This window comes from Sminthopsis crassicaudata, chromosome 1 (assembly GCF_048593235.1).
Source record: "Sminthopsis crassicaudata isolate SCR6 chromosome 1, ASM4859323v1, whole genome shotgun sequence".
NCBI classification, from domain to species: Eukaryota; Metazoa; Chordata; class Mammalia; order Dasyuromorphia; family Dasyuridae; genus Sminthopsis; species Sminthopsis crassicaudata.
Genome location: NC_133617.1, coordinates 16453365 through 16466577, shown reverse-complemented (window position 1 = coordinate 16466577; position 13213 = coordinate 16453365). Strand labels below are relative to the sequence as shown.

Sequence of the window (13213 nt, the reverse complement as noted above, 5' to 3'; positions counted from 1 at the left end):
GGAGCATATGTTTACTAGGTAACTGGTTTTTGTTGTTATAATGATTTTTTTTAAACAGCAAAGTAAAGTGATTTTCATTAGTTGCCTGTGCAATATATAATTGATTATTTTTTAAAAATGACATTTCCTCTTTACACATAGAAATGTGCTACCTGGTAGCACTAATATTTTTGAGAAATGGAATTCTATCTTTTCTTTGGTATTATTTATGCAGCTTTTTTTTTTTTTTAAGTAGATAATATAATTTCCAGTTTCCTGTATGGTAATTTGAAGAAAGATATTCTTAATTTTTATTCTTCCATTAGGTGGAACTTAGTTGCCCAAAAGAGATGGCATGGAAAGTCAATATGTATCGAGGATATTTAGCAATTTGCCATCCTGAAGAACAGCAGCTTAACTTCATTGAGCGTCTTGTAGAGATGGCTAGTAGTCTGGCCATTCGAGAATGGCGAAGACTTCCTCATGTGGTTTCTCATGTTCACACTCCCCTTCTTCAGGTAAGATGAAGGAAAAAAAAAAAGCTTTTAATATTTGAACCCTCAGAATTTTGAAGTCTTTTTTTTCTAAGTAGTACTTTTTCTCTGACATTGTATGACATAGGGAAACTGATAAGGAGCCCTCTCCTGATCTAATTTCTGTTATCCCCTTTCATTTCAAGGCCCTTTCAACAATCATCATAGAATTATCTCCCAGGCTTAAAACATAAAACTTGAAATTTTAGACCTCTAGATTTGGGAATAGACATAGTTCATCTATGTAGTCTTTACTCTAGAATATAACTCACTTTGAGGAGTTTCTGCTTGCTATAGTCAGTATAATGAGTGTTGTGCACCAAGAGGAGTCTCTGGACAACTTCACCATGCACAGGGAATATATTGGAAACTTGAATTTTTTGATAGTTCTTCCCTATCACAGCAGTGAATATCTTTGGCAAGAGTGTATACCTCTCCTAACACTTGTTATTAGAAGATTGTTGAACAGAGTTAATTCTATTAATGTCTCTTTTGAAGAATTTTGGATGATTTTGAAATATGAAAGGTACATATTACCTTGTTAAAAAAGAGCTTGTAAGGCAAAAGTTTTGCACTACCAGATCAAATCTTTTTTTTCTTCTTCATAATCAAGTCATAAGCACAGTGGAATCTTGTATTCTTTGTATCTTTTCATTCATTTGTGAGATGTTAAAGATGTGTTCCATTATTAAATATTGCTTGGGCCTTCCCCTGCTTGTTCTCTACTAATACACTCATTGAAGATTCTTTAATTCATGAAGATTTTTTCATTCATGTTTAAATAACTTTATAAAGATTTTGTGTGTATGAGGAGTACCAGGCATCTAGTTTAATAATTATTGATGCTATTTTTGTCCCATTTTTTCAGTTATTAGTCTTTTTATTTGTGTTGATGGCATTTTCCCCTTCTTTATCTACCTTTGTATATCAATCCCTCAATGCCCTTAAAATTGCCTCTAGCATGGAACTCCACTATGGACAATCCTTGGTCCAGTCCAGTTATTTTCCTCATTTTTATCCTTTTTAGTGCCATTTCTATCTCCCCTAATCCCATCTGGAATTGTAATGTTGTTGTCCCAGGTATAGTAGTTCTGTTCTGTCCTTTATGGGAAAAAAAAAGAGGTTTACTCTAATCATTTTATAAGCCTTCCATTTTTTGGACTTTAATTCTCGTTGGAATGACATTGCTTAATGTCATAGGTATGAGTATATACATAGGTATAAGTTGATTCTGTTCCTTATCACCCATCATTCTCAGTGAGATGTAAACGAATTTCTAATCCAAGGTAATTTTTGGAAGTTTTTTCTGTTTGGTATCTTTGTCTGATGTTTGCTGAACAATGTACTTTCTAGATCTTTAATATGGCAGTTACTTTACAATTTATGTCCTCTAGCTATGTATCATGGATTACTGGATAAAGAACATTTTGAATAATAAAAGTCAAAATAAAGTTTTAGGTGTTTTTTTCCCTTCACTAGCCATTCTGACACCATTCCTAGAAAAGCAGCAGGGAACTGCATTGGACTAGGAGTCATTTTTCATTTTCTTTGTTTCATGGGTTGTCATGGACAAAAAATTGATTTTCAAATGGCCAATCCCCTGGTTATGAATTTCTCTCTTAGCTAGGTTGCTTAAGCCATGCTAAAAGCCTTTCAGTCATGATAGAAACTTCCAGAGCTTATGCTGCACTTGCCACAATTTTCAAGAACTCAAGTTTAGCTTTGTACAGTAGAAAGTCCTTTTACAAAGGACTTTATGAAGATAATGAATGTTGACTGCCAAAATTACAACATGTACCTGGGTGGACATCTTGCCTGGGACTGGCATTACAATTGATGAGTCCAAGCTGGACCCCAAATTACACAAGTAGAGGAAAGTAGCTTAGATTGCCTTAGGGAAATTACAAAGCATGCTTAAAAGGTTCCAAACTTCTCACCAAAGCATAAGCTTTTCTCTCTAAAATCAACAATCAGCTAGTATTGTTATATGATAACAAGAAAATAAAAGGAGAACAGAAGTAAAAAAATTACTCAAGGAATTGTCTGCTAGAAACAGAAGATGGAATAACCATGGGCTTCACTCATTTCCTGTGATATCAGAAGAAAGCAAAGAAATCCATTAGCCTATTGAGACCATACCTGGACCCCCTGTAATAAACTTCTATAAAAACGAACAGGTATATGTGAATTGCATTTGGTAGGATTGGAGAAAACTTCTAAATAAACGAGATGCCTTATTCACTTGAAGAATAAAAATACAATAATGGTTTCTCCATTCCTCCAAGAAGAATTATTTTGTAATACCTTATTGTTAAAACATTTGTTTCCATATCCCGACAACAAATTGTTAACCAAATAGAAAATGTCAGATATTAACCTTTATCCTAGTTTTGAGTCCTTACTATCTCTCATCTGGGCTCTAATTGAAGAATTTCTTTGTGGTTTTTGCTTCATCTAATCCATATTCTACATTGCTACTAAGTTGATTTTTTTTGAAACACAAATCTGATCAGTCCCTCTCCTACTCACAAATTGTTGATGGGTTGTTATTGTTTCTAGAATAAAACACAGAAATTTCATCCTAGCATGAAATGCATGTGAATTAGTTAAATGTTTGTTTTAAAAAATGTTGCTGCATTATTATATATGGATGTGTTATACTTCTGTGTACTATGTCAAAGATTTCTAAGCCTCCTCTGAGGTTCTGTAAAATTCCCAGCAGGCAGAACCAGATTAAAGTGTAATTAGTAAGAGTTTAGCTAAATTTAAAAAATATATATATATATAATGCAATATTGTATTAAGTTGTGGTTTTCTAAGTCAGTAATGTGGCCTGCAAGGATAGGTGTTCATTTGGACATTAATTAATGGAAATTAAGTAGATGGAGAAGAAACTTCACTTTAAAAATCAAGTTCAATTTCATGTTTAGATCACTGAAGAGAAGTCAGTGAGTTGTGAATGTAATAACTAAATTATTAAAATACCCTGAATGTTTTGATGAAAGTAACTGATGAAGGTAGATTTACTGATGGATCAGCATTTAATTTACCGATGAAATAGTCTTATTCTGGAAAAAGATGCCTTCTAAAACATATTGATTTCTAAGAAAATCTAGATTTAAAGAGTGTAAAGATCATCTAATTTTTATTGGGAGGAAATGCACAAGAGGAATTTAAAATAAATACTTATTAGTTTTGAAATCCTCACATACAACCATCAGTTGCTCTTACTTTTTTGACAGTTAAATAAGAAAGCATGAATGACTAAAGTCACTTCCAAAGACTGAAGTAATTTCAGGCTAGCTATTGAAAAATATCACAAGGACAACAATACCACTTTTAAAGTATTATTGAAAATGACCCCAGGTCATCCATTTACAATTAGTTCACTGTGTAAGAATGTGATTGCAAATTTGCCATAATTTGGATAATTAACTTTCATATATTTCTTTTGATAGATCTATCTATGTATCCATCAATCTATCTATCTATCTATCCCAGTCTAAAAATGACATAAGTCCTGAAAGATAAAAATGAGAACTCTGTAGCAAATTTGTGTTTTGGTAATTCCATTTAATGTTAGGAATGTGCATTAAATATAAATGATAAAATAGGGTAAAAGTTAAGCTGTTTGATGAACAGTACTTTGTCTAATGACTCCCAAATTAGTTTTTTGCTACTTTGGTTCAAGAAATTTAATTTAAATGTGGATTTATTTTGATGCAAACTTTTTTCTCTGAAAATAGCTATAATATGTTATTTTAATTATAAATGAAGTCATCAACTAAGGTTTGTTAATCCTCTACAAGGTTTGTCAGTTCTCCACACTGGGAGTTAGAATTCAACAAAAATAATTTTTCTCCCTAACCTTTTTTCTCATAACTTAGGGTCTCTTAACCTTAGGTATTTGTGGATTTTAGAATTTATCCTGTGACAACAAATAACTTTTTTTTTTTTTCTTGGTAGATTGCTGAAAATCTCAAATATATTCATTTAAAATGTATTCCTTTTTTTCTAAAATAAATAGATAAATAAACACACATATACATGAATGTGTATATTTAAATTAATTTTTTACTCCCATATAGGTGCTCTGCTTTGTAGCTTTCTGAAAAAATATAGATATGTTACATGTCAATAAGATACATAATAAAAATTTAACTTCTCATTGGGGGCATTGTAAAAATACAAGTGATTACTCATTTTAATATCTAAATATTTATTACTATATTATATGTATAAAGAACAAGGGCAGTGGACCTGCAATTTCATTGATTTGGTGGACTTCCCTAATGAGGAAACTCTAATTACCTAATTCAGATTGAAGCCTCTCTTCAACTTGATTGTCCTAGAGAGTTGCTTAGTTGCAAAAGTTACAAACCTCTCTTATTATAAAACTATCTAGGCAGTATTCCTTTAAGTAGCCAAACCAGATTAAAGTATAATTGGGAGATGTTTAACAAAATAAAAAAACATACAGTAAAACAAAGGTAATGTTTATTTGTGGGTGTTTTTTTTTAAGTTAATAAGTGATACATAGAGCTTAAGTTTGATACCACTTGCCTAGGACACTCATAGATTAAGTGATTTGCTCATATGTGTGGTAAACTACTAAAACTTTATCTCTAATCTTTTTATTTCAAGTTCTCTAGATTTGTATTCCAGCCAACTACAAATTTTCTCATTTCCAAAAACCTTTTTGTTTCTTGCTATTAGTAACACCATTATTCTACTTATAAAGACTTATAAACATCAGCTCTATTATCAGTCTTCCTTGAATCATCACTATTTATTTAAGTGATTAGGATAGTGTATTGTTAATGGCATTTAATAACATATGAATTAATGATTTTATAATTATATCTGCATCTTCCTGCTTTATAGATACTAACTTTTTGACAGATCTCAAATCTCCTTGCTTCATTCTGGAAATACTTCAATAAGATAAGCATGCTGACTTTATTGAGAGAGAAAAGTAATTATCTTATATGAATCTTTGCAAGTCAGATGACATCTTTATGCCTCAGCCCTGAATATTTTTTAAGGTTCTTAGAAAAATTACATGTTTTTCTTAAGAGTTATCTTGAACTTAAATCTGTTTTCTAGTACTTGTTAGTTGTGTATCTGGACAAGTCATTTAATTTCTCTATCTCATTTCTCTCGTTTATAAATTGGGAGGGATAAAGATACTCCCTTCTTCATAGGATAATTGTGAGGAAACTGCTTTGTACACACATTATAGTGTTTATATCAATGTTATGTTGTTATTGAAATGGGTATGTTTAATTAGAGGTAATTGGTTAAATAATTTTATCAGAATTACAGGAGCATACTTGGCTAGTTTTATTCTTTGAAAATAACTTATTTATTAGTAATTAGTATTTCTTTTATTTAGGCGGCTCAGCAAATCATTGAACTTCAGGAAGCTGCACAAATAAATGCTGGTTTACAGCCAACTAACTTGGGAAGGAACAACAGCCTCCATGATATGAAGACTGTAGTAAAAACTTGGAGGAATAGGTTACCTATTGTATCAGATGATTTATCTCACTGGAGCAGCATTTTCATGTGGAGACAACATCATTACCAGGGTAAACCTACCTGGTCCGGCATGCATTCATCATGTAATTTTCCAGACAACCCACTGTTTTTGTTGTTGTTGTTATGTGGGGGGAGGTGCGGGGAGGGGAGGGTGTTTTCCACTTTTTGTTAATAGAATGGAGTCAAAGGTCACCAACTTGCCAAATGGTGAGGACCATGTGGGGTCCTCAGAACTTTTCTCAGAACTCCGAGTCATTGAGGAAGAACTAGAATAGCTATGCTCTCACCTTGTCCCCTTTTCTGTTCTCCCTCCTTTCTCCACTCTTGAGGTCCAGAGCCTGATAGTGGGCTCATATGGTCAAGGTTTACAAGGCAACCTTCATGATGTAATTAGCTAAGGTGATGGTGTTGAATGTAATGAGTAAGTATATTTCTTTTTTAATGAAAAAAATATAAATATGATACACAACAAAAGTAGCTTGGGTTCATCACAAATCTCCCATTTTTCATAAGCCATATGTTCATTTTATATTTTTAACAAACCTTATTATGACAATTTTTTTCTATCTCAGTTTAACTTATACTAATAATTTATTTCTTTGTTTTCTAGCTATTGTAACTGCCTATGAAAATAGTTCACAGCATGATCCCAGTTCCAATAATGCTATGCTTGGGGTTCATGCATCAGCTTCAGCCATCATCCAGTATGGAAAAATTGCTCGGAAACAAGGACTGGTTAATGTAGCCCTGGATATATTAAGCCGTATTCATACTATTCCTACTGTTCCTATTGTGGATTGTTTTCAGAAAATTCGACAGCAAGTCAAATGCTACCTCCAGTTGGCTGGAGTCATGGGCAAAAATGAATGTATGCAGGTATCGTGTTAATGGGATGTATTTCTTTCTACCACTCATGGAATAAACAAAGTAATAAGAAATTTAAGAATTATAATTAAAAAGTCATGTACAAGAAAAAGTCATGAATGAGAGAGAGAATAGTATACTTATAGTAGAGGGAGATAATTCTAAGAAGAAAAGAGGCAAAAAACAAGTAGTCATTTAGTTATGTTAGACAATTTAAGTTCTTTTTTTTCCTTGACATTACAAAAACTTAAGAATTAGGATTTTGAATTTAATTAATTTGATGAAGGGGGAATATTAGGATGAGTAAATGAAATTGAACTAAAAAAATGATTGTTTCTGAGAGTAAAGTTTGTCAATTGATGACTCAGTTAAAATTTTTTACTGTTAGATAATTGGCAGCCAGGTTGAGGAAATATCACTTTATTATTGTATTCTGGTAAAAGGAGAAGGCTCTCAAGGAGATCATTGATTTCCATTGATCTTTAATTGCCTATTATATTATTGATCTGGCAATTCATTTTTCAGTACTTTTCTCACACACCCACACATTTTCTCTTAACAGGGTCTTGAAGTCATTGAATCCACAAACTTGAAGTATTTCACAAAGGAGATGACGGCTGAATTCTATGCTTTAAAGGGAATGTTCTTGGCACAGATTAACAAGTATGTATATTAGACAAGTGATATATATAAGCCTCCATATAAGCTAGGAGTAACAGCAATAATACATACAAATGTTTAAGCAGGGATGTTTCAGGAGGTACAGTCAGTACTAAGTTCAAGCAAGAAATTGCTTTTCCTATACAATGTGTCAGACACAGTACCTCATAGCAAGATATAGTAGCTTTCACCAGGAGATTGATAAAGTCAGTTTGGTATGCTTTTTTGTTGTTGTTGTTGTTGTTGTTGTTGTTGAGGCAATTGGGGTTAAGTGACTTACCCAGGGTCATACAGCCAGCAAGTGTTAAGTGTCTTGGGCCAGATTTGAACATCAGGTCCTCCTGACTTCAGGGCTGGTGCTCTATCCACTGCGCCACCTAGCTGCCCCAGGTATATGTTGTTTAAATAAGTTTTTGCTCAGTTTAAGAAAATTATTTTGTTTATATAATACATATATATATATATATATATAAAATATATATACACACAGACATATATATATATCTATATGTAAACATTCTTTTTTTGTCATAATTGAATATATTTACATATGAGAAATATTAGTGACTAATACTAACATTAAGATAACCATAGAATTTCAGGACCTTTGGGATCATTTTATTCAGCCTTCTCATTTTCCAATTGAGGAACCTGAGGCCCTTAAGAATTTGCATAATTTTTCCCAATCCCATGCAGCTGGTTAGTGCCAAAACCAGGACAAAAACCCAGTTTTTAAATATATAGTCATGAAAAAGCTGAAATGTTTGATCCATGTGGATCCATTAGTTATGTTGGCTAGAAGTTGTACTTTTTATCATAAGTGAGTTAAACTGTTTAGAAAAAGAAATAGAATAATTATATGTGAGTAAACACTAACTGAAAGTTATCTTAGGATTCCTATAAGATTCTGGAAAAATTTTTTTTTAAAAATACTGTCACTAATAAATTATAGCTCTACCCTAGTGCCTTATCATGCCATAGAGATGACCTTTGGTCTTTTTATTTCTCTCCCATTCTCCCAAGTTTGTTGATATTATTTTATTATATTAATGTTTTAAAAATTAATTACTGCCTTTTTTATCATTGTTATTTGTTAATATACCCTCCCCATCAATAGCTCTTTTAAAAAAATTTCCTTAAAACCATTTCACAATCACCCCTGAATGAATATGTAACATTCTTCACCCAGAATCCCTTTCCTTTCTCCTGAGAAGAGGGATATTTGTTTTATCCTGTTTTCTCTACAGCCAAGTTTGTTCATTACAATTAATCTGAATATATATAACTTTTAGTGTTTTTAAAAATTTGTGGAATTGAAATCATTGTATATGCTTCTGTAGTACCCCTTCCCAGTGTCTTTTGTTTTGCTTATAATCCTGTGTTTTCTCTGAATTCTTCCAAGAAAAAGCAGAAACATTCTTTGCTGTTAAGGAGTTTACATTCGGACTCTTAGAAAAAAACTGATTCATTTTCTATACTTTTTTAACTTCTCTTCCCTCTAACCCTCCTTCTCAGTCCCTTTTACTCTGTCATCTATATCATAGCTCCCAAATGACTACCTTGGAGGCCACTAGTGATCTCTTTATTAAATAAAGTCACCTTTTTATAAAGCCTTATTCTTTTTTTAACCTCTGTAGTATTTGACATTATTGACTCTATCTCTTCCTCTCTGGAAGGATGTTCTCTTCTTCAATTCTTATAATCTTGCTTTGCTGTTTCAGAATATCCTCCTTTGTACTATCATCATTCATATTCCATTCTCTTTGATTTGTATATCCTAAATTTTAAAACCTAGGAATTATCCTTCATTTTTCATTTTTTTCTCTCTTTATACTCCAGTTGCCAAATCATGTTAAAAATCAATTCTTCATGTTTCACATTTGTCCTCTATTCTTTCCTCATATCATAAGCACTCTAGTTCAGAATTTTATTATGTGTTCCGTGGACTAATTCAATAACCTTCTCTCTCTGCCTCTAGACTTTGCATTTTAATCCATCATTTATACCACTGTCAAAGATTTGCAATTGGTTGTACTCATTTTCTATAGCATCCTAAATTTGCTATTGCACCCAAGTATATTATTTATTTCAAATTATTTTGAATGGAATTTCTTTATTTCTTTCTAATGAATTTTTTCCCCAGCTTTATATACAAAGGTTGATTTTGGGAATTTTCTTTTATACCCTATTTTATAGAAACAGTTGTTGCAATGAATTTTTTAAATTCAATCTTAGGATAGGGGAATGCAGTAATATCTTAGTATATTATCTTGTGAGTGAAGAATTTTTCCTTCTCTTTGCCTCTATTTATTTCTTCATTTTTAAAAATTGTCTTGCTGCTTCAGCTAGAACTTCTAGTATAATATTAAATACCAATGTGATGCTTTTTTTTTTTTTTTTTTTTTTTTTTGCTGGGGCAGTTGGGATTAAGTAACATGCCCAGGGTCACACAACTAGGAAGTGTTAAGTGTCTGAGACCAGATTGTAACTCTGGTCTTCCTGATTTCAGGGCTGGTGCTCTATCCACTGCGCCACCTAGCTGCCCCGGTTAGTTTTATTTAATTTTATTTTTTCAATGGTATTTTATTTTTCCAAATACATGCAAAGATCGTTTTCAATGTTCATCTTTGCAAAACTTTGTGTTCCTAATTTTTCTCCCCTCCCCTCATCTCCCTTGCTGAGACAGCAAGGAATTTGATATGGATCAAATGTGTAATTCTTATAAATATATTTCCAAATTCATCATGATGCTTAGTACTTAAAGAGAAAGTAATGTGTTGTGGTCAGCTTGGGTTTTATCAAACCAGTTCTTTTACTTTTAAACTATTGGCAAATAACCTGACCTCTTTGGTCTCCAGTCTCCTCTGTAAAAGGGAAATGATAATTTGTATATCATTTACCTTATAAGTTGCAAAGAAAGCACTATAAATACTTGGTGTACTATATAAACATGAACTGCTGTTATTATTGTTAAAAGATTGTGCTAAGATAGTTGTATTTTGGCAATCGGAACCTTCCATAAAAGTTGTGCTATCACTGTGGTCAATTGTGTCTTTTGTCATTGAAAAACTAGCAATGAAGTGACTACTAGAAGGTTGACCATTAGGCAATTTTCAGAGTGACTGATAACATGCAGAAGATAATAGGATCACACAGTAGTGACAAATATGTTAGAAATGGAAAATTGTGGTCAAGTGAGTCATTTATCAGGCTGCTCCCATAATAATCTGTGCTAGAGCAGCCTAACCAAGGACATGGAAAGCTACTGGGAAATATAAAAAGGCTGTATAATATAGAGGCTAATTAGCTTTTTAATAAGCTATTTGACAGGCAAGGTTATTTGCATTTGTACCATGTTTTCCATAATGCTAGTCATTTTAATTTCTGCATTACCACAGATCATAATTACACAGCTTTGTGGTCTCCTATTGAACCAGTATTCAGAGTTCTTTTTCTTTTAAGCCCTAAATAATTCTTATGACTTAAGTCTATTGGATTTGTTTTTTAAATATGCTAAATTTTATGGTTTTTAAAATTTTTTTCACAAAAGGAAAATGTTTTTCTTAAAGCACTGTTAATCTAAGGAGATTTCTTGAAAGTGTTAATTTCTTTTCTTTTCTTTTTTCTTTTCCCCTGAGGCTGGGGTTAAGTGACTTGCCCAGGGTCACACAGCTAGGAAGTATTAAGTGTCTGAGATCACATTTGAATTCAGGTCCTCCTGACTTCAGGGCTGGTGATCTATCCACTATGCCACCTAGCTGCCCCTAATTTCTTTTCTTAATGGTATGATATGAATATGAAAAGAATATACCTATTACAAGAAGTGATGAATTTTTATAAATTTTTTAGTGAATAAGTGTAGTTAGGAGCTGTAATATTGGTGTGAGATTTTAACTTTTTTGGTAATATTGGCAGTTTATACCCTTGATGTTTTTTCCCCTCCGGGCAGATAACATTTGTAGATGCCCTTAACTCAGTCTAATAATGAGATTCAGGGATAGCACAAATGAACGAAAAATCTCTATGTGGTCTATTTTAACTCACTTCTTCTGCCTTTCACTGACAGCCCACATCTCCTCTGAATCAAAATATGATTCTACTTGATAGAAGTATTAAAAAGTGATGAAGAGCTAAAAACAAAGGCTAGATTCTGGTTAATTCACAAACTAGGGGAAGAACTCCTGAATGATAGAACTAGCACTGTTGTGTCTCTGAAAAACTTTTTTGAGAGAAATATTTATTTCTGATTTTATTTTGCAAATGATATTATCTAGTAATTTAAATTGATATTCTTTCAATTCTTTTCCTTCTCTCTTTCATTAATAATTTATGCCCCCTTTTTGAAAAATGGATAGATCTCAGAGCTGCAATTGATTCCTTTCACATAAGGTAGCACAATGAGTAGAGTGCTGGATCTCGAGTCACGAAGAATTGAATTAAAATTTGGCCTCAGACACTTGCTTAGATGTGTGATATTGTGCAAATTATTCTGTTTTAATTTCCTCATTTGTAAAATGGAGATGATAATATCTATCTCTGAGGGTTATTGTGAGCATCAAATGAGTTATTTGTAAAATACTTTATAATTATACTTAAAGCTCTATGAAATGCTACTATTACTATTTTAACATAATCAATTACTCCATCCCCTTCATTATGTAAATCCTAAATTGGTTCAGTGACTTATCCTAGGTCACATACATAGTTTGTAGCAGAACTGAGATTTGTACCATCTGGTTCCAAATCTACTGCACTTTTCCCAAAACTAAATGGCATTGCATCCTTCTGTCTAGTGGCTGAAAACATAAGAAATAAACACAGATAATACAAATATTCTTCTCAGAAAAAAAGAGAGAATACTACAATACATATAAAATCACCTGGTTATTTTTGATGAGCATTTTTATGTATATCATTAATTGTTGGAACTTTGTGTACTTAGACTGTGGAGGGAAAAGAGGTTTTGACATTTAAAAATTGACATTTTTTTTATTTCTACTTTTCACTACTTTTCACAGTGGAAGTAAGCGAGCAAATTTCACCAAAGTGAGATTAGGCTTTGGAAATGGCCTGAGAAGGGAGAAAAGCCTTAGAACTAATGGGACTAAAGCAGACTAGGGAATGAGATTAGTAAATAGAGTAAGATGGGGCATGAATTTTATGCCTTTGTCCAATGGCATTATGCCAATGAACAGGATAATCTGGGGACCCTAATAAAGCAGTAACATAATTTACTACCTTTAAAACTAATGATTAACTTCTAATTACAAGAAGTATGTTTAGAAGCTCAGTTCTCTAGTGTAATTTGGCTATGAGCAAATATGTTTGTATCTCCATAATGAATAGCTCTCAAAAGAATTTCGAACAAGTCTGTTTACAGTTATCAATTATTATTTTCTTCAGTACTTTAAGAATCTTAATTTACCTGTGTGGTACACAGATACAAACTAAAACCTTTACATGTTCTGTTTTATGAGTTGATTTGACCAGACAATTTATCTGGTGACTGGAAGTGGTGATAAACCTTTCTAAATTCAGCTAGACAGATTCTGTGATAATAGAGACTGGGCTTGGAGTAGTTTCATCTCCATAGGCACTACTAGAAACTGGGTTTTGCTGTTATAGCCTTCTGGGAT

General features: G+C 32.4%; 1 protein-coding gene across 13 annotated transcripts in view; it reads left to right on the top strand.

Moving 5' to 3' along the window:
* TRRAP (transformation/transcription domain associated protein) overlaps positions 1–13213 on the top strand; it is a 141417-nt gene that overhangs the window by 97445 nt on the left and 30759 nt on the right. For 10 of the 13 annotated variants that reach the window (XM_074295201.1, XM_074295155.1, XM_074295136.1 and 7 more), the window contains 4 exons: positions 306–497; positions 5908–6136; positions 6664–6929; positions 7480–7580. In XM_074295201.1, the coding sequence (XP_074151302.1) occupies positions 306–497; positions 5908–6136; positions 6664–6929; positions 7480–7580 (788 nt within the window). The remainder of the gene's footprint in view (positions 1–305; positions 498–5907; positions 6137–6663; positions 6930–7479; positions 7581–13213) is intronic. The other 3 variants (XM_074295209.1, XM_074295216.1, XM_074295163.1) reach the window with 1 other exon arrangement.